Source organism: Athene noctua, chromosome 6 (assembly GCF_965140245.1).
Source record: "Athene noctua chromosome 6, bAthNoc1.hap1.1, whole genome shotgun sequence".
In the NCBI taxonomy this organism is placed as follows: domain Eukaryota; kingdom Metazoa; phylum Chordata; class Aves; order Strigiformes; family Strigidae; genus Athene; species Athene noctua.
The window spans coordinates 34,612,403-34,633,989 of record NC_134042.1 but is presented as its reverse complement, the minus strand read 5'-3'; the positions used below and the strand labels follow the sequence as shown (position 1 = coordinate 34,633,989).

The window sequence follows — 21,587 nt, the reverse complement described above, 5'->3', positions numbered from 1 at the left end:
AAGATTTTATAGAAAAATCCTAGTTAATGTCTGTGAAACAGAAAATTGAAAAGGTCCAAGTTCTCACTGCAATGTATTGTATTTGAATTTGAAATGTAATTTCTCTAATGCATAGCATGAGTTACAGAAGAGAATTACAGTATTTATAATTTACACTTCAAGCCCTGAAAATTTATAAATTTAACACTTTCATTACCTGCATAAATATCTCACATAAGTCTGTGGCAAATTTCTTCTTTAAGTGCAGCTGAAAGTTATTTCTCAGCAGCAATGTTTTATTTAACTCAAGTCTATATAGTCAAGGAGAACATAACTGACACACAAAAAGGATTTGCCATGGAACAGTTAATTTTTTTTCTCATCTGTTTTAACAATCTGTCCACATTTATTTCAGTGTTGGGATTTAATGGTGCTTTCTAAAATCTGCTTGTTGGTAGTACTTTTCAAATAGGTAATGACATAATCATGGTGCCTCTATCACCATATATAAATATTGTAGCTACTCTTTTGTAAGAATCCACACAACGTTTCAATTTTCAAAATCCAAAATTTTGCTCTTAAAATTCTTTAAAAGGGCTAAAATGAATTCTTTTAATTTGAAAATCATCAACAGTTTCTTTAACTAAAAGATACTCGTCTGTTGCTCAGGGTTTTTTTGTATCAGCCTTGCTTTGCACTTCTTGTCTTTGTGGAAGTCCTGTCACCAGGATGGTTATGCAGTTAGTAGATCTACTGCTGTGGATGGATCCCATTAGCAATACGCTGGGACCAAAAGAAGACCACACTGAAAATTTTCCTGTACCGTCTGTTTTCTTCTTCCTCTACATGTCAGCAGAGGACTACGTTTTACTGTAGATTTCCAGAGTGAGATTCGCCCAACAAAAGGCAGCCATCTAAACATAAGCCAGTCAGCTAGACTTCTTTTAAAGTCAGCAGAGAGAAACAGACCCTTCAAACATTCAGTTCATCTCACCCCAAAGCAGACGTCTCAAATATAGATGTCTGAAAATAGACAAGATGAATCCTCTTCTCCTAAAGGCCTGAGTGCTTTCCAGGCAGAGGAAAAATAGTTCTGTCAGATCTTCCACACAATTTTTCACTGATTACATTGGTTTCTGAAACTACATTCATGAAAAATGCAGGAAACTTCAGTCTTCTGTGCTAAAAATCATTTGTATGAAACAGAAACATGTGTGACCACATTTTTTCATGCAGTACTTTGGAAAGCTTTTCATTAGCTCCTATATAAATAGCATATAGCTATGTCAATTGTATGACAGCTGAAAAAAATAGCATGTGGTTTCAGTAACACCTCTTAATCTTTTATTTCAGTCTTCTGTAGAAAATGAGCCCTTCAACCTCCGTCTTTCATGTCTTATTTTGTATATTCCTGAAGGTTGCTGCTTGCTCCATTACTTTTTATGATACTGGTACCCATAGAATTGTAGGTATTGTTCATGATTTGTCTGTAGTCAGACTCCTAGATCAGATTTTTTTTAAACACAGATCTTGTTTTAAATGCAAAACTTGACAGCAATTAATCAGCATGTAACAAATGTTCTAACATTTCCCCTCTCCACCTACTAACACAGTACTTCTCACCACTGAGCACACTATATAAAGACTTCTTTAAGGCTGAAAACTTGATCTTTCTAGTATTCTTTTCTAGTCTATAAAGCTATCTGAGTACTCTGCCCTAATGCTGTACAATATTCACATTTTATTTTGGAACTAGATATATGCCTCCAAATTCCTACTGACCATGAAAAAGTCAAAGATAGCCCCACCAGAAAAAATTATCATAATCAGCAGCAATATATTATCATCAGTAATGAGAGACAAGATGCAAAGCCCAGATTTGAGCCCTGTTAAGATAGGCTTTGCAGAAATACATTGAAAAAACCAACAGCCATCCCAAGAAATTGTAACCAAATTAAAAAACAGACATTAAAAGTTAGTGTGATAAGCAAAAAAGAAATGTTAACTAGGTGATAGACAATGTAAGAAACAATTATTGTTTTTCTTTAGGTACTCAATTAGTCCTCCAGCATAGAATATCCATGTACACAAATTCCATGGGAGATCAGAGCAGATACCTTAATTATCTTTTGAAGCCTATGAGTTAAGTCATTTTGTACACAGACTTCTCTAGAGAAAATTGACAGCAATGGGACACAGTGAATCTGGGTAACTGCTTCTTTTCTTCTTATTCACAAGCTCATGGTATCTTTAATTAATGACCTTTCATAATTTATTTGAATATTTAAAGAATGTTTAAAACAAACTGCTGAACAGATTCAAATTCCCACCTTGCAGAACACTGAATTCTGCCAAATCAATAATATACTATGAGCTGCTCTGGGAGATATTTTAAGAGATTAGGGTATTTTTATTAAAGGAATCAGGATGTGATGTTATGTAAGTAGCTAGAGAGACCAAGTCTTTGTATCAACAGTCTAAAATCAGGGACAAGAATTGAAGTTAACTGCAGCAAACAAAGCTCTGAGGCATTTTGCTAAACATCTTTATGAAAGAGAGCTTTTTCTAGCCTTATTCAGTCAGTCTTTGGTTCTCTGCTGAGATTTCCAACAGAGTGCTATCTAGAGTGCTTCTTTTTGAAAGTTACTCTCTAAGAATAGGAAAAAAAATGAATTAAATCTAAATAAAATATATTGCAAGTTTTAAGATAATACAAAAATACCAGTGATCTCTTCTCCTATACAGCTTTTAAATTATTCTAATGCAGTGAACTCAGACTATGCATTATCCCTGCAGGAGCTCTAAATTCTGTGGAAACATTTGAAAAACATCAGTACAGAGAAGTCAATGCTCCTGTGCTTTCAGTAATACTTAGGAGTGAGTCCACAGCACTACAAGAAGAAAAAAAGCCTGATCAGAAGACATGTTGTGATGTGACTAAGATCAGCCTGGCATGGGTACTTATTTCTAATCTTGTGACACTTATTTCTGATTTTGTTTCTAATATTTATATAGATTATTTATCTCCCAATTGTTTTGGGTCACACAGTGTAGCAGGAAGCATCTGATTGTACAAGGATGTTGTATAATTCTTCATATACACATCTTGATCTATGGTATTTTCAAAACCAGACACAAGAAGATTTTCAGAAAAAAAAGGATTATTGACAAAAGAGAGGAGCACCATGTTGACAAAAGCATTCTTATTAGATGTATTAGTCAATGCTAATGTAGTTTAGGCTGGAAGGACAATGTGCTCCTTTAAAGATTATTACTGTATATTTTGTTAGAGAAGGCACTGTTATAGTAGGTGCAAATATGCAATCCCTGCTTAAGAGAATGTATTCCTAAAAGACAATATAAACTAAGATTCTGTCCAGATTGCTGTTTTAATAAAGGTGTAATAAAGATAAAAATAGCTATAATATTTTAATATGTAATGTTTCCATTCAATAGTCATTTGCTTTCTATGCTGCTTTTCACACATAAAATACAAAACACAGTCAGTGTCAAAAATCAATGTTGATAACACACTGATGTTTTAGTTAGAATAAGCCCTACTAAGCAACATGTTAAGGATTGTTTTAGTTTCCGATACTCTGTCAGCAAGCAGGTGTACAAAAAGCTGGGAGGGACCATGGCCAGGACAGCTGACCCAAACTAGCCGAAGGGATACCCTGTATCATAGAACTTCATGCTCAGTATATAAACTGCGGGGAGTGGGCCAGGAGGGGTGAATTGTTTCTTGGGCATCAGTCAACGAGTGCTGAGCAACTGCATTGTGCATCACTTGTCTTGGGTTTTATTTACCTCTTTTTGTTATATTCCTTTTTGTTCTAATTATTGTAATTGCTATTATATTTTATAGTTTTTATTGTTATATTTTATTTTAGTTATTAAGCTGTTCTTATCTCAGCCAATGTGTTTTACTTTTGTTCAGTTCTCCTCCCTGTCCCACTGGGAGAGGGGAGGAATGAACAAGCAACTACATGGTGCTTCGTTGCTGGATGGGATTAAACCACGAATACACTTAGAAAAGTGTATGGACACACATTGATGTATAGGTAAGACATCTGGGCTTCCTTTTTTGTCCTTAAAGAACTTTGAAATCAACTCCTCCATTTTTTTTTCAGCTGTGCAAACCCTTCAATAGAAACTTGTCATTTTTCTCCAGCAACGGTCTCTTTAAATTCACCCACAACAAACAGCTGCAGCTCTCAAGCAGTTATTCAGCACCTGCCTCCTGCTCCCCTTCCCTTCCCTTCCAGTAGTTCCTGTTTTGTTTTTCTCTTGCTTCTGAGAGTATAACACAAACTCACACGTACCTGTTGTTGTGACTCCTGGAATGGTTTGTGCAGCTAAAAATAGTTCATCTATCGGATCCACAAGATGTTTGATGTTAACTTTCCTGGCATTGTAGTAATTGCCATCAGCAGCCATCCCAGCACGCTCTATTGCTATCAGGTGATCAAATCTGGTTAGCCACAAGTGAAAAAACAGAGTAAAAGAGTCAAAGCTATGATTTTTCACATAACAAAGTCTTCTGTTGACTGCTTCTCCTGTTGTGCTTCGTTCTAACTTTCGACTGTTGTGATTCAAGGTAAAACTTGGATACTGTTTTATTATTTCTGAATATAGTTCTCTACAGTTTCTTTTTAAAGATTAGTCTAGTTTCTTTATACCTTTAGTGCAACTCTGTCAAACCACATTTGCCACTAAGAAATGGTGAAGTTCTTGAAATCCTTCTAACCCGTAACTCTTTGGGTCAGCCATCTGGCCTTGCTCTGTTTCATGTTAAAATACATATCTTGTCAGACCTCAGTCTCTATAAGTGTTTTCAAAGAAAACAAAAACGTGGCAAATTAATGATCATCTAAATCCTTGTTAGTGCAAATATAGTCTCTGCTTGAAGTACGTTGTTTGGCAAATGTTAATTTGTTTCCATTTAGGGAGTTTTTTGGTTTCGGTCTTTGGACTTTGGGGATTATTTCTTTGTCTGTGGCTATTTTGCTAGTTATGAAAGTAGACAGATGTACAGCAGATGTCCTACATTTTAAGCAGAATTTTAGTACTCGGTTCAGCCACTGTATCTTAGAATTAAGTTATTTTGCTTTTGTTTCTCCAATTTTACTGTCAAGAAGTTACTAATTGTGCTGAGTTACTTCATGTTCTTGTGGATGGATATCTACAGTGGTTCTAGCGATCTTAAGCAAGTTACTTGTCAATTTTAAAGAAACACTTACTTTAGCTTTTTGGGACTGTGGGATCAATTGAAATAGAAACTGGCTGAAATTATGTTATGCATAGCTATAAAACACATTTTTAAAACAATACATAAAATATTAAGACAGTTTCAGGCATACTATTACAACCACAATAACAGTTAGAGCATATACTAACATGTGGTAAGAAATGGGAACTGATGAAGCAAATACCAGAGTGAAACATCTTTTTATTAAAGAGAACAAACTGAAGGCAACTACATTGAAATGTTTTATATGGAAAGATCAATAAAAATAAGCAATGTATGCCTAATTAAGGGAAACGTAAATTGTCTATTAAGTAGTGAAATGTGCATATAACTACTTAGCAAATTCTCCAGTGCATTAAACCTAATCACACACTTTGTATAAATTTGAATTTTTGCCCAACCTTGTATACTCAACAATGCATATTCAAAGAGCTCAAATCAATATTGAGAAGCACATGCATACATCTATAATTTTGGGGCAGCTTTGGCTGTCCAAAGACAATTGGATGATCACTTTCACACTACTACAAACACAAGACTAAATCAGACCAGATTCCCCAGCTGTCAGACAAGCCAAAGTTCTAGAAAGTGAACACACTGCACAACTCTTTTCCTAGCTCTTTCACTGACTCCAACATAATACTTCCCCTTCCTGATTTTCTCACTAATTGAAAAACTGGTATAATAATATATTGTGCATGTGTATATCTATCTATCTATCTATGGAGTAACAGTTGAAAAGCTTTTAGAAATTTTTCAAAGGGAAGGAGCTACTGATATATGAAGTATCATTTATTTTTTTCTACTCCAGAGATTCATAATTGCAGAATGCTTAATTGCATGGAATTCTGTACTCTATGTGTGCTTTAATACCAGTGTTTGGCTTCAAAGTTTGTTCTGCTCATTCCAAATCTTAAGGATTTACTTGTAATCATTATATCTTCTTAGATCATGGTCATTATTTTTATTATAACTTTACACAGTAGGGGTGTGACCCATTCTCAAAAACCAAATACACATACCTAGGTCTTCCAGGATTTCCATTCTCACACAAAAACATTAAAGCTGAATCAGCACTTTCCCTTTGATAACTCAATAGAGGGATAGGTCTCTTCAGGATTCCTACAGGAAAAATACAATTCAAATACTATGTACCTTTTTTTGTGTGTGTGTGTGTTTGAATAACTTAAAAAAAAAAAAAAGCAGAACAGTTAGAATAGTAAGGACTTGGTGTCTTTACACAGTTTCTGATATGCTCACTACATCCTTACTTTAAGTTAAACTTTAAGTTTGGATGTTAGTGCTAGTAAATGGGACCTTGAGATAGAAAATAGGTCTGCAGGAATAAGAACTGACATCCGGAATTCATCACAAACAGCTAATCCAGAATCAGTATCCAGACATGTAAGCAATAACTTGATGCCAGCTAGGTTTAACAAAATGTCACTGTAGCAACACTGATCAGAGCTTAAAGGATGAACTGTGGTTCATTCTCTTGGAAAAAAAATAAATCCTGTACTAAGTGACAGTGAGATTAACTGAAGCAAACCTTGGCTCAAACTGGCAAGATAAAAACTGAGAAACATGTGTCTTACCTAGTTGAACAGCCTCTTCAATAATCTTTTTATTCAGATTCATGGCTCGCTGATCTGTTACTATGGCAACCTCTTTCTCCAAGGCCTGCAATATAGCTGCAATAGCGAGGGCTCCTGGGGGCCCATCGTTCTCTTCCGGTGGCTCGTAAGTGAAGTGGGTAGGAAATCCAGTTGTTATGAGCACCGACCGAGCATGGGAGATGGACAGGCAAGCCTTCAGCAGCTCGTCCTGGCGGCATAGATGAATTATACCCCGGTCTCCTATAAAGGTGTTTTTAAAGAGAGCAATACATTTCCATATATCATTCTCCTTTTGAAGGTTCTGTGTGAGTGAACCTGCTTACTTTAATGACATTAAATGGTTTAAAAAAAAAAAAAAAAAGAGAAAGAAAAACCTCTGATCAAGGCAGGAATTGGGGTAATTTCCTCAGGAAACCTAGGAAGGTGTAGGATATGAGTAATAAAGATAATGGGCTGTGCTTCCAGGTTAAGAACTTTAGTTAACTGGAATTTGGAAATTACTACACCTAGCATTAGTGTAAATGGCTTTTTCTAAGAATTTATTGCATATTGTTTCCTTTCCTTTAGCCCTCTGATTTCTTCTGATCTGTGGTGACAGTCATGCTAGACCATAGCTAGCTATGGAAGCTAGTTTGCAACTCAAGCATCCTAGGTCTTACAGAAATTTTGATGCAGGCTTCAGATGAGTAAGCTGGTCCTTTGTCTCTATTTAACTCTATCCACTTAGGGGAGAGCTAATTCCCAAATAAATTCCAATTAATGAAATGATTAACCCCAGAAATGAGGCTTCCGAGACATTGTGAGTAACCTGGGGACTTCAGAAGCTCAGTTAATACAGTGGAATCCAGGTGACTGCTAAAGGATCTTGTAACACTTCATGTAGTAGAGAACCATGTTATCTGACCTTGAGAAATAGGTGAATATTAACAGATGTCTCTTCTCATAGGTCAGTTCCTACAGAGGCAACACTGTTACCTGTCTTTCATTGTTCAAACACTTCCTACCTCCTCTCCCTTCCTTGGCACTCAGGAACACAAGTTCACACCTCAGTCCTTTCGATTTTCTAGTGATCCTAAAAACCACAAATACCAGCATGATGTGCCAATATTTGTGGGCTGATAGCAAGAGTTAAGTCCTCACTAGTGTTTTCTAGTATCCTCACATCTTCATCTTTCTCACCTTTGCCCCCACCCTGCACTTCCCTCTTTTTGTCCTTGATTTTCCCTTTGTCATTTCTCCCTCTGTTCGTCCTAAATAACATACCAGCAAAATACAGATAGTGGACATAGAAAAAAGTTCTGAACTAAACTTAGAAGTAGGGAATATTGTCTCTGAGAATTGGGGTATATTAACAAAGATAAAGTACTGTACCCTCTTTTAGCAATAATATGAGCTAATTCTTAAGTTAGGTCCTGTATTTCTGCAGAGCATGGCATTGTGCCAAGCTGAACTCTAAAGAGAAGGAAAAGGAGAGGCCTTGTGAGTAAAAATAAACAGATTCAAACATATGCACACAGCCTAGGATTGGGAGAGCTGGGCTTAAGCTGTTTTCCACTACTGTCTACAGAGGGTTTCAGAAAATTTGTGGGAAACAGATCAGAATTTACAGCAGACAGAGGGGACTAATTCAGTGTGTATTTTAGGAATGGCTGCACTACTCAGTTTGTCTGTATTTCCCTCTCACCTTCCTTGTGCACACATGCAGCCCTACCTCTCGACCTTCTATGGTGATCAGGTCACGCTGGTCCATCACACCACACCTCAGTAATGAATATGTCAGCAGAGCTTGATGTAATTCCACTTATCAGGGAGGGATGTTTGAAAAGCACATACAACTACTAGAATCTTCTGGTAGGAGCATATTAATAGTAGTAAAGAAATAGGCTATTTACTAAACAGTGAATACCAGAGTAGCTGTTACCAGCATGCTGAAATGCCCTGTATTTTACATACCAATTTCAGTTTTATTTCATAACTGTTCTTATTCCCTGTGGACTCTCCAGTCTGCTGTAAACATCAGTGCTTCTGTGTACTTTGAGAATATACAGTTGTCAAGATCAGATATTCCATTACCCATAAGGTTGAATGGTTTTTGCCAGACTCTGATATTAAGTACAGTAACAAAAAATATAAGACCTAATTATATTAACTCACTGTATTCCACACAGAATTTTAAAAATCTTAAAATTGCCTTTAGATTCTTACTGTGCTCTTGAATTTTATGAATATCCAAAACAGCAGGATAGGTCATATCTACCTCATAACAAATCCACTAAAGGAAGAGAGTTTTTGTTTTTACCTGGATCTATTCCAATTAGGGTCTCTAGAGTCTTTATCTTCTGGGCTGCTTCTGCTGATACAATACTATAATGCAGAGGATCTTGAGAAATGCAGTGGACTTGTGGGATTTCTCTTGAGGATCTGACTCTGACATTGTCATTCTTTAGGTCAGTAACAAACACGCAGCCAGGAGAATGAGTAAAAGCTAATGGCGTTCCTAAAGTGGGTGAAAGAACTACAATTAAACACACTGTTATTGCAATATATTGAAATCTCAGAATGATAAAATCACAAAAAACTATTTATCAACAGAGTTTCTGCCGATGACACATATTATAAAAACAGGTGATATTTTAAGTTATACTGCAGCAATTAATATGCTTTGAGAAATGAATGTATGCATATACATCTGAAAATGTTTTCACTTTTAAAAGGCTCATGTGGGTAGCTGAGATCAGGTTTTTCTACAATCTCCTCTTTGGTATAAACTTGAAGCAACTTAGGAACTGAACACTGGTAGCCTCCAATGAAGTCTGTGAGGAACTGGCAAGTCTGAAAATCGGGTTTGACATGTCAATGCACAAGTTTCTTCAAGAACAAGTTAATGCTTAAGTTTGTTGGTGATATTGTTTCCATAAGAATAAATTGGATATTAGGATAAATTGGATATTAGGAAGCATTTCTTTACAGAATGGGTTGTTGAGCGTTGGAATGGGCTGCCCAAGGAGGTGGTGGAGTCCCCATCCCTGGAGGGGTTTAAGAGTCGGGCTGACATGGCGCTGAGGGATCTGGTGTAGTTGGGAACTGTCAGTGCTAGGCTAACGCTTAGACTAGATGATCTTCAAGGTCTTTTCCAACCTAGATGATTCTGTGAAATCAATTTTCTAGGTTCTAGAGTGCTGGTGGAAGCTATATTGACTTTCTTGTACCTTTGAATATCCTTGTAATAGGGATATGACAAAATGATGTCAACTACTGCCTGCTGGCTAGGAGAAGTCTTTTATCAGATTAAGAAAACAGAGACTAGTGTCTCTGCACAATGTCTTGCTGACCTAGCTAGAAGACCTATAAACTAACAAGGAATAATGACAAAAGGTGACCAGTAAGCCTTAGCAAAGGGAATCAGAGTAGCATCTGGTGAGCAGTAAGCTTATTTGGACCTGACAGCGTAGTAGTTACCTAAGTTGACATATTTGCTGTCTTTATACTAATTTCAGAAGTCTTGATCTAGATTATACTTGATTTGGCAAAATTGGTAGGACGTTGCAAAAATCACAACTGGTGTACTTACACAAGCAAAACCTTACTGTGTTAGGTTGATGAAAAGGGAGGAGATATTTCTTCAAAAAGTACATATGTGCTTGGTCTGTGATAGATCTGTTGGGAGTCTATGGCCAACAATTTAAAAGCAGCTGGGCAACATGGTTGTTGAGGTTTCATATACCTCACTGAACCATGTGAGTAGATGATATTTATTGTGAGAAGCTAGCAGATTCATCTGAAGTATGGGTACTGGTGGCAAGGCAGAATTTTAACTACCTAGCTGAGAAAGGAGCACAGCAAGATACAAACTGTCCAGAAAGTTCCTGGAATGCATTAATGACAACTGGTTTTAATACAGAAAATGGAGAAATAAACAAAAGTGAAAGTCAGTTCCAGGCAAAGGCAGGATAGATAGACAGTTGCTTTGGGCAACAGACTGTGGAGAGTTGGCAAATTTTTCTCTACTTTTCCTGCAATAAAGATCCATGAGGAAGATGAATAGAAGTGCTGGAGAACACAGGAAAGAGCAGGATTTTCAGCTTGGATTTGTGACTGGAGAAAAGGTGTTGTATATATGAAAGAAAAAGAAGTCTGTGCTCCTAGTGCTGAACATATTTACCGCAGCTGTTGAGAGCAGTTTAGATAAACATCTGTAAGGAACTACAAGGATGTAGCAGATCCTGCAAGGGGAGAAGGACGAAGCAGATGACCTCCCAAGGGTCTCCCAATTATACTGCCTATGATTATTAAGCTTCTTTTCCAGTAAGAACTAAAATATGAGATTTTATTCCACAATAGTGATTCAGAGCAGTATATAATACTGTCATTATGGTTTAGTTGCATTTTCTTGCCCTTTTGCTCATGCCTGTTAGAAATGACTGGCTGAAGTGCAGGACAGCTCTGTGCAGAGGACAAAGCTTCATTTATGTAAAGCGTGTCACATTTAATTAATTTTAGAACAAAACCTAAAAGCTCAGAATTCCTCATGAGATAATTATGAACTCTTTTCCAGGACAATCAATTTGCTAGCTCTTGACAACATTTTTTAAAGGTTTCTGGTTGTGTTTTCTTCTTTTTCTTTTTTTTTCCATTATTGCTTTACTGCAATGTAATACAAAATTATATTTAAAAAGAAGTTTAAAAACTAATGTCTTTAAACTTCTATTTTTTAATAATGCTTAAAAAAGATCTTTTGATGCTGCCAGAACTTTAGATTTCTGCCCTTAAAATACTCAAAAAAGTGTGATGAGATTTTAGTAGGAACTTCCTTTAACGTAGACCTGTATTTCACAATGGGAAATAGTCCTGCCAAAGGTTTTTTTGTTGTTTGGTTGGGATGTTTTTTAGCAAACCCTAAAATCAAGCCTACTAATCAGCCAACTCATTCAGTCTGTGTTTGGGGGGAAAAAAAAAAAAGCGCAAAAAAAGAAAAGAAAAAGAACACGAGAGAGTAAAAGAGATTGTAGGATAATTTTAAAAGAGTCTCCTAACAGTACATACTGCAGTTGATGACTGCTTCTACTCCTGTTACTCCACAGGCCCAAAACACTGGAATATCACCAGGGTAAAGTTGAACTGGATCTCCATAGTCCGGTTTGGAAAGATCTTGTATTCCCAGCAGACCTGGAATTGATCAAAAATGAAATCATGAGAGATTCTAATTAAGTAGTACTACTGCAAAGCCGGGGCAGTGGACCCCAAACATCATTCAATGACACTGAGCTAGGATTGCTACAGTGGCAAGTCCCACTGAAGTGGCATATTTAGTTTGCCTTTGAGTGCATGTCCTCAGAACCTGAGATGACTTCTTTTCCCTTCTTGTACTTGATGACATCAATAAAAATGTGTTCACTGTATTTCTGCAACAAAATACGAGCTAGGTATGTATGCTGAGTTTCCAAGATATTATAAATCTCTGTCATCAGAAGTATTCTATTCATAACACTCCCAAACAAGAATAAATAACTGCAATGCAAAATGGGTTTATTCTAGAACACAAATTCTATGGTTTTAGCTTTCTACATTCTTTAGATAGAGAAATGAGCAACTGTTCTTTTACCTCTCTGGGGTAGATAACTACATCTCACTCTTACCCAGCTTTTATTAATTTGTCTTTTGCTTTATTCTAACACCTACTTGTAATATTCTGGGTCATTCTAAGCACTTGCTATCTTCCCTTGGTTTTAAATTCTTGAGATGCTTTAATATACCACTGTCTTTTCTGGAATTAACTTATATAATCTTTATATATAATCATTTACTCTTTTCTGTTAAAAATAAATCAATAGTGGAGACCCCCACTTGCCCAATCATCTTGTTGCTCTACTCAAAGTAATAATTTATTACTAGTTTCACAGATTTCAGCACTCAGACCAAATATATTACTGGGGTGTACTGTTAACCAGTGACATCTCCTTCTGTGATCTCCAATGTGATCTTTCTGTGTATGTAGCCCTTGAGTCTACTGATTGACAAATTGCTGTCAGCAGATAGGATTTTTTTTTTTTATTGTGATCTATCTTCATCTTACAGGTGTCTGGTTTTGTTCTTCTTCAAACAGCCTATTGTTTTATATATATATATTTTTTTTAATTTTCCCTTGCAAATAATAGGCCTATACATGTTTGAGCTGAAATTTAAAAAAAATATATATTCTTGTCATATTTCTTTTTATTCTGTCTTAAGTGTTGTGCTCAATGTATTCTATTTCAGTGTTTTTAAAAATAATGCAGTATTTACTTTCACAGTACTCCACTAAGACACAAAATGTATCCACACATACTTCTCTTCATGCTGTCGATCACTGCTACCCTGTCACTGGAATCTCTGACAGCAAGAATGTATTCACATATAAATGAAACTGCATACATTTTAGAAAAATGTGATTACACCTTTTTACCAAAACCACCCCTGCCATATAACTTAATTTATCTACATCAAACAGCTTTTATCCACAAAATCTCTATGTTCAGCTAATTCAAAACCTATTTTTCTTTCTTTTCTTTCTCTTTTTTCCCCCTTTTTTTCTATTCAGGTTTATAACCATTAGGAAGGATTAAAACATAATAAATTTACTGGTGCAGGTATTTCAGTCCTACCACTTCCCATGGTTCCTCTCTTCATTTTTATACACAGTAAAGCACGTGTAGAGTGAAAAATGAAAAGCACTGACCAGGATCACCCATGTGAATTGGTGCTCCATGGGCTTCTTTTAATTCAGATGTTGCTATCACAGCTGCTTCCAACTTGCTTTCAGGAATAGGTCTCATTGTGACTACTAAATCGCAGCAAAAAGTAGAAACGCTGTAGCAAGGGACTGCTGTCTGGCAGTTCAAAAGAATCCAAGGTGTTAGCAGGAATATTGAATAATACCTCTAAAGTATTAGAAGAAATAAGTGTAAAACTTTGTGCTGTACTTGAGTTTAGAAAGGCCACATACTAATGTTCATTTTACATCCTTTTAAACAAAAACTTATTGGCATCCCATAGGTTGTTTTTTTGTTTTGTTTTTTTTTTTGTAAGATCCAGCAGTGCAGGAGTGAAACATTCCATCCTTGAGTTTCTTCATATAGATCTCTAAAATTTTCAATGTTATGCATTTCTTGCTTTGGTATGAGTAGCATAGAGTGTGATGAGCTCAGTATATTCTGAATATTTTTGGAAAACAGTGGTGTGCTCCCTATACAGAAAGGGAAAAAGATAATAAAAAGTATCACACAGCGACAAATCTACTTGGTCTGAGTTCAGGGGAGCTACAGTGCTCTGTAACACTCAAGGGTCAGGAACCCTGCTGCTGGCAGCACCCAATTCTACAGAAGCAGCATGCCAGTTCCACACATACAAAATCTTTCATGCCTCTGGAAAGGTTCTTTGGAATTCATCATTCTCACTGACTGGGATACTGAAGTACCTTTTCTATTCAGAAATAAAGCAGTCCAGTTTTTTAGAAGAAAATGTCTAATCTCTATGTTCCATCTAAACACAATAATGCTTCCATTTTGACCAGGAGTATAGCATATAGAAGAAATATATATAATATATATATATAATATATATAAATATACTAATATATATAAATATAATATAATAATATAATATATATATATACTAATATATATAGTATATCTTCACTGTGTCTGAAGACAACAATAAGCATACGAACTAAGTGAAAAAGGCATGCAGATGTGTACTGAAGTGTTTTTAATATTACAGGGTCTATCTACTGGAGCCAGAATTACTCTAGGACTTCTGCTGGCAGTAAAATCTGCACTAGAAACTTGCTGAGCACAGTTATCATTTTCAGTGCTACAGTAGATACCTCAAGTCTTTGGGAACATCTTCTGTCCCAGAGGTCTGAGTTCCTTGCAAATATGCAGTTTAAGGGCTCTACTGTCCCAGGAAAAATCCAAAATGAGGCTGTTATATGTGCAGAAGAAACTGCTACTGTCAAGGCTCATAAAAGGAATGGTCCTACTGCAAGCTGGAGCTTGTATGGAGAGCAGGACGTGTAAAGGCTGTACAAATGAAATGGCTGCTGTAGCACACAGGGTAAAACTTTGTCACTGTAAATGAATAAAAAAAGCAGACTGTGTTTGCAGCAAGTTGAGAAAAACACTGATCTGAGGGTGGGCATATTTTACCCTGTATTTTTATGCACTTAGCGCTAGCACATGCCTAAAGTTACCATACAGGTAGGGGAAAAAGTCCTGATTTTGAGCAATAGATACATGCACGTAGTGTGACTACGGACAAATATTCAAAGTTCTGACAAAGACTGTGTGTGTATATACTTACCTTATACATGCTTACATTACAGTTTTGCTCAACATTTCTTACAGGAATGTTAGCATTTTGAACAGCTTTTTCAAAAGAGAAGCTGCAGCCTAAATAAAAAGTCACCATATCCTTAAGTTGTTCAGAATACTCTTTCAGGCTTTTCCGTGATCCAGTACAAGCTCCATGCTCATATATTCTGTACTGTAGGCAGTCAGTTCTAGTGAAATAAGAGGTTATCACAGCTGTATCATATTTTCTGAAAACAGGGTGAATTGTTTGAATTTACATTAACCTAGTATCAGACCACAAGAAACAGCCTACTATAGCAATTTCTTTTCTTTCTGAGTAACAATGAAACAAACACATGCAAAAACCCTAGAACACCTTATTCTGAACAAAAACGAGTCAGTAAACAGAACATTAGAGTTTGGTATGTTTTAGGTTTTAAAGGTAAATGTCCCTTAACGTATCTTCTCTTGGGGTTTCAAAATTAGGGAGCTGTTTTAAGTCTTGCTTTCAGTGTGCGTTACAGGAGTCACATCTTCCAAATTTCAGAGACTCTCAAATATCATTCAGTCTCCATGCCTGTGATACTACTAAATAAAACAAAGCTAAAACCCTAATTCTGCTGGCTCAGGCGGCAAAATATTTAGAAATTACACAAAATTTCCCCTTTGTAGTAGAGAAATACTTGTAATACTGACAATTATCATAACATGATTCTCAAGAACAAGATAATCAGGCTATTATGCATAGTTTTCATTCAAAGGTATAACTCCAAGAAAAGAAACTTGTTCAAAATGTACAGGCTGTTCCCTGAAATCCTCCTAATTACCACCAGTATTCACTGCAGAACTTTGAGAAGCAGAGTTGGTCTGTAGTTACCTGATATCAGAATCGCTACTCAGAGGAGGACATTTCCAATCACCTGGTTTACTTCTGTACAGCAGTGGCAGGGGTCCATCATTTGCATGGCAAAACTTCTCAAAGTCATCAGCCAGGGACTTGTGTAGTATCACGACATTGGCCTGTTTATAGCCTGAAATTGTGGAAGATAGGAATGACTGGTTATTAATTCAGTTTTTTGTTTGTGAAACAATAACTTTTCTGTATAGATTTCATTAGGTGGTCTATAAAAAATTACCTGAAGGAAAGTTTTGATTCGGAACTCTATTATTAAAAAAGAAATCTTTAAAAAATCATAGCTAGATGTACTCTGTAAGTGAAGTCGTTCACAGCTAAAATAGCTGGCAGACATGGGTAGTACTAGAATACGAAGGCAGCATAATTACTTTAATAAACATTTCTATGAATTTATGTATAAACATAATTTATTACCTAACTGGGGAAATTAGTATTCTATAGAAAAATGCTTTACTTTGCAAATGTTAGCACAGAGCCAAAGAAAGGCTATTGCATACCACATTTTCACCTTTTTTTCTTTTTTTCATTTAGTACCAAGCTATAAACCATGGCCAGTCCAACAGTAAGCTCCTGGTATCTTGACATTATGCAGCCCATTTTTTAGAGCTTGTTGGCTATGGAATTTTACTGTGGGCTGCAGTTTAACAGACATAATTACAGCACAGGAATAAACTCTTGCCTGTCACACTAAACCTCAGTCATTTCTTCTGTTTCTAATTAAAAAAACTAAAATGAACAGAACTGCCACATTTTCTTCACTTGGAATCAACTTTGATTTAAAAGGTTGTTGACTACTACCATGCAATAGCTTCTAAAAACATGAACAGTTTTGCAGTGAGTATCAATGAAGAAAGCTTACATTCATTTATTTAGCAAAAATGTATTTTCTAAACAGTAGTAGTTAATACCAATGCCATTTCCACTTTCCTGCCTGTAAATACCAGCTGTTCAAATACAGAGAGGCAATTTAGAGTATAACTAGTCTGTGGTGTATAAAACTGTCAAATAACAGTCCCTAACTCCTGTATTGATACTGCCTTGAATAGTTAATACCGTGTCTGACACCAGACAGGTGAGTAAGAGGCTGCATAGAAGATCTCACTTTCTTAAATACTGTGGTAGTCTGTCATCCAAGAGGCAACCATTTAGTTGAAATCAGTGGTCTGCCTTAAAAGGCTGTAGAAAATCAGTCAAATCTTATTCTTGACCAAAGCTAACAAAGAAATCAAAAGATAAAATTACATTCTCGATGTAAAAATGCAAAGCAAAGGCTGAAGTAAGCATGTATTTGCATACTGAATGTGCCCACAAACTGCTCTCTTGGGAGTACTCAGCACAAAAATTCATTTTATTACTAGCAAAAGTTACTAAATACAGAAGCAGTTTCTTGCTAAATACAGAAATACATTTTTGTTAAATAAACATACTAAATTTACCACTGAATAAAATACTACATGCAGTAACCCCTCAACTTCATTCCTTGCTGTTCCTGTTCATGTGAAATCCACAAGCACATTCTAATTTGCTGGTGATATTCACAGATTCTTAAAATTATAGTTTTAGTGAGTGCATTCAACTCAGACAACTCTGAATTTAAAATGCCAGTCACAGCTGACTGAATCTGCAGGTAACTTTCAGGTATTCTGTAAAGTCAGAAATCTTTCTTACAACTCTTTGACAACTTTACTACTCCTCCTGGTAACTACCCTTACTTTTTTATAGATGAAAACATATTTCCCTTCTCATATCTTCTTATGTATATACTTGCATTATCTATCCATCGTTATGAATATATTCATGAGCAGTGTTAGTGAAGCTGGACATGCTGATCAACCCATGCATTAATTCAATTCTGAGAAGTTTAGAAAGAGCTTTTAATTTCTTTGGTGAATGACAATGAGTTGAGTTATTTGAGTATGAAACTATTTTTTCCCTCCCCCTTATAATTCCCATTCTTCCTGAGTCAGTAATTTCCAACTTCTGCAACAAATGAAGCAGAAAACCACTTCTGTAACTATAAATCTCTAATTCTTCCTCAAAGCATATCCAATGCACTAAGTAAAGCAAGGGGTCTGTGAAGAACATAGTATGTTATCCTACAAATGTGATAATAATATATACAAGAAAAGCCAGATTTGGTTAAAGATTTTTCAAATATTTTCTGCATCTGTAATTTCTCAGTGACATAACGGGAGTTGCAAACATTGAAAACAAAGTCCATGTTCTTTACACAGGTAGAATGATATATTTTCTCTGATGTACCTTTATGATTTAAGAGCACAGTGTCAGGTACTTACAATGTAATTTCAAAACCACCCAAGTGACTTAAGAATATAAACAGACGAAAATGTTAAGTTGACTTTACTTCAGTGCTTTTGATATTCCTACATTCCTTCACAAACAAAAAAAGGAAAAACATAGCTATGAATCTAAAATGGAATCACTTTTGCACTCAGATTTAGGTTTACTTACCCTCTGCCATTCCAGAAGTATTACTAATACTGAGTCTGTTGCATCGAATTATTCTTCTTAGCACATGGGGAAGCAGAGATTTCAAGCCTCCCGACAAAAACATTTCTTCATCCTTAACAGGAAGATGATTATAAATATAAACACATAGCATTTTTTTTTTTGTGACATTTTAGATTTTGATTTGCTGGAGAACTTAGCTGAAGTTTCCTCCCATGCTCCACCAAAGTTATTATCAACAGGAAATTCTAAGTTATAACTCAAAAGCCAGATCAAAGTCAAAAGGTTATTTCACTGACATTTTACAACTAAATGCAAACAGAATCTTTCAGTAAACTAGCCAGAGACATGCACTTTAACATTCAGGATAAAATGCAAAGTTTTGCCAGCCTGTAATGTAAGAATCAGATTTCTTTTCTCCTTGATAAATACTCATTTCCTAGAGTATTCACTTATCTGAATTTCATTGTAACTTTAAATTTGCAAAAGTACAGATGGGTTAACCTACCAAGCTGTAATGTTACTTCTCTGTTCAAAATGCTTTTAGACAATTAGCAATGCAATCTTCCAGTAAAGAGAGAATTATATTCAGAAAATGTATTTTAATATATTCCATGCATATTATACTTTTCAAATATTAATTATGTAGAAGTGAATACCCCTGTGGCTATTCTTCCACTGGGAAAGCAGACATACAGATGTTTAAGTCAATTGTCATACAATCTGGAGTAGGAACAGAGATAAGTATCCTAATTACAATCAATATCTGTCTCTTTTTACATCTTTTGGAGATTTAAGATATCTTTTTGCTGCAATCTAGTCAAGGTTCACACAAAGTTTTTCCCTCAACCTAAACTACCTAATAAATAAAAAGGGTTTATTACCCCACTATTAGGAAAAAGTAAAAGAAAGCTCAGGGTAAAACAATTTGGCTGCTTATGATTTTAACCTTGGTCACTTTTAAGTGAAGAAACAAATATCCTCCAAGTAATCAAAATACTGACCTCCATTTTTTTCTTTAATTCAGAGGAAGCCGTTCTTGATGTCATTCATAAGAAGTAATAAACTGAAGCTGTGCTGCTTTTTATAAAGGATGCCAGTAAATTAATGTACAATATGATGTTACAACCTTCTAGCAAAAGTTAACTTTTCTGTTAAAGGTCCACAGCTTTTGTACTATAACTATGACAGTACAAAGTTTCACTCTCACAGTGGAGTGGAATATAAGTGAAACACTTTATTATGAAAATTTATACCTCTGAGCAACTAATTCCTTAATTAACTTGAAGTAAGAGCGGTGATATGTTTTGGCTGAAATTACACTCTTATGTTAGATTGTCTGTCCAAATTGTTTCTCAAAGCTTGCAGAATTCTGAGAGGTTAAATTGGGTGCACTGAAATTTAGAGCAATCTTTGTATCCTTAATTCTGAAATCTTTATATAACATTGTCAGCCAAAAGAAATCAGTCTGAATTTTTTTTCTGAACTCTCTCTTACTATTTTCTAACTCTTCTCATCTTTTTGGCTTTTATATTATCACTCTGTATGCTGCACAAAAAATAGCCTTCATTACAAAATCGTGAACAATTCCAAACACACACTTAAAAGATAACAAGAAATCAGATTTAGAAATGTAGCTGAGCAGTAATCCAGGCCTATAAGTGTCAATTTAAGAGACATTATTCTTACTGTAAAGAGAATTTCTAACACAAATCTGGAATTATTCATTCAAGAGGTTTCAAATGAAATAAAGTGATCCTAATAAAAAATTTCAGATGTGTTCTTTAGATTCTTTCAGATTGTTTTTATTTCTGAGAATCTTTGAAATCTAAATCATTTATAGGATTGATGGCTTTAAGAACTATTAGCTTACTTGGATTTGAGAGACAGTCCAAAATTCAGGAAACTAATTTGGGACAAAAGCTGTCTGCAGCTAGGTATTTTATCACAAATGCCATGGTCTGATGTTGGGCAAGCCTGATTCTCCCCTCATGACGTGCTCAGTAGCAGAAATAGTATTACCTGTGAGATTTTGTCAGCAAACATTTAGGGCCCCAAAAGTTTTAGGTTCCTATGACAGCAAGTGACTAACAAGCTATAGGACTGTAAATATCTGTAGTGCCAAAATGTTGGTTGTGAGTACTTTACAGAAATGCTTTGGCTTGTTGTTCCTATTTGTGAACCTAGCCCCTAGCTGCAAAGCAACATGCATTGTTGATGACTGGTTAGGAAGTGAATTATTTAAACATTAACTTTGTGTAAAAGCAAACTGAATCATCTCTTTCAGATGAGAGGTAAAACTTAATTTATGACCATTTGCTATCACTAAAGTTCCCGAGGTGATTTTATAAAACTGTAGGGAACATCCAACAGGATTAACGTTCTGAGTTATAACTTTAGACCACTGTATTTGCTATACAATATCAGTAATAGATTATACTGCTGTTTTTCTTTAGTATTTGCTAAATTTGGATAGACAATAAAAATTTTTAGATGCTCATAGTAAAACCTAGCTTTTGCTGTTTGACTTCCTCAGGAATGGCTAGTTTCTATGCAGTATGTTATTTCCTTATGCTGGGGGGTACCATCAGGTTTAGACTCCCCAACCATCTCTAGGACCTCCTGTAAAATTGTTAGAGCCATTGTGACCGTGGGCTGTTTGGAATGACGGGGGAGAAGCACCAAGATAGCTCAGGTCTTACAGCATTTTTTCCACTTTGTCCCACCAGGATGCCTAATGAAGTGCACAAGCTGGCTTCAGGGGGCCCACAAGCAGCACTCTAAAAGAGTCTGGTACAGATGTTAATCAGTTATCAGGATCTGTTCCTTGGCAGAGGTTTTTCAAGTCCTTTCATTTTGTTTTAGAGATAGTTTCAGAAAATAGTAAGTATGAGTTATCTGGTAAAGCTATGTTGGATCATGATATAGATAAAGACAGGATGCAAGGCAAGTGTTAAAAGCCTTTAAGAGAAGATGCTGACAGAGCTTTTGTGCCTGAGGGCATCCTATGTGCTGTCTCCTCACTAAGG

General features: G+C 35.7%; 1 protein-coding gene across 5 annotated transcripts in view; it reads right to left on the bottom strand.

The window, feature by feature from the left end:
• DGLUCY (D-glutamate cyclase) overlaps nt 1-21,587 on the bottom strand; it is a 49,552-nt gene that overhangs the window by 8,963 nt on the left and 19,002 nt on the right. For 4 of the 5 annotated variants that reach the window (XR_012633801.1, XM_074908544.1, XM_074908545.1 and 1 more), the window contains exons 2-10: nt 18,562-18,673; nt 16,051-16,204; nt 15,184-15,382; nt 13,562-13,763; nt 11,890-12,012; nt 9,146-9,343; nt 6,826-7,086; nt 6,253-6,352; nt 4,305-4,453 (exon numbers count right to left, since the gene is read on the bottom strand). Coding sequence is in view for 4 of the 5 variants with exons in the window: in XM_074908544.1 (XP_074764645.1) it covers nt 4,305-4,453; nt 6,253-6,352; nt 6,826-7,086; nt 9,146-9,343; nt 11,890-12,012; nt 13,562-13,763; nt 15,184-15,382; nt 16,051-16,204; nt 18,562-18,664 (1,489 nt within the window). In the remaining variant the exon portion in view is untranslated. Of the gene's footprint in view, nt 1-4,304; nt 4,454-6,252; nt 6,353-6,825; nt 7,087-9,145; nt 9,344-11,889; nt 12,013-13,561; nt 13,764-15,183; nt 15,383-16,050; nt 16,205-18,561; nt 18,674-19,562; nt 19,608-21,587 lie in introns of those variants that run through there. The other variant, XM_074908547.1, reaches the window with a different exon arrangement.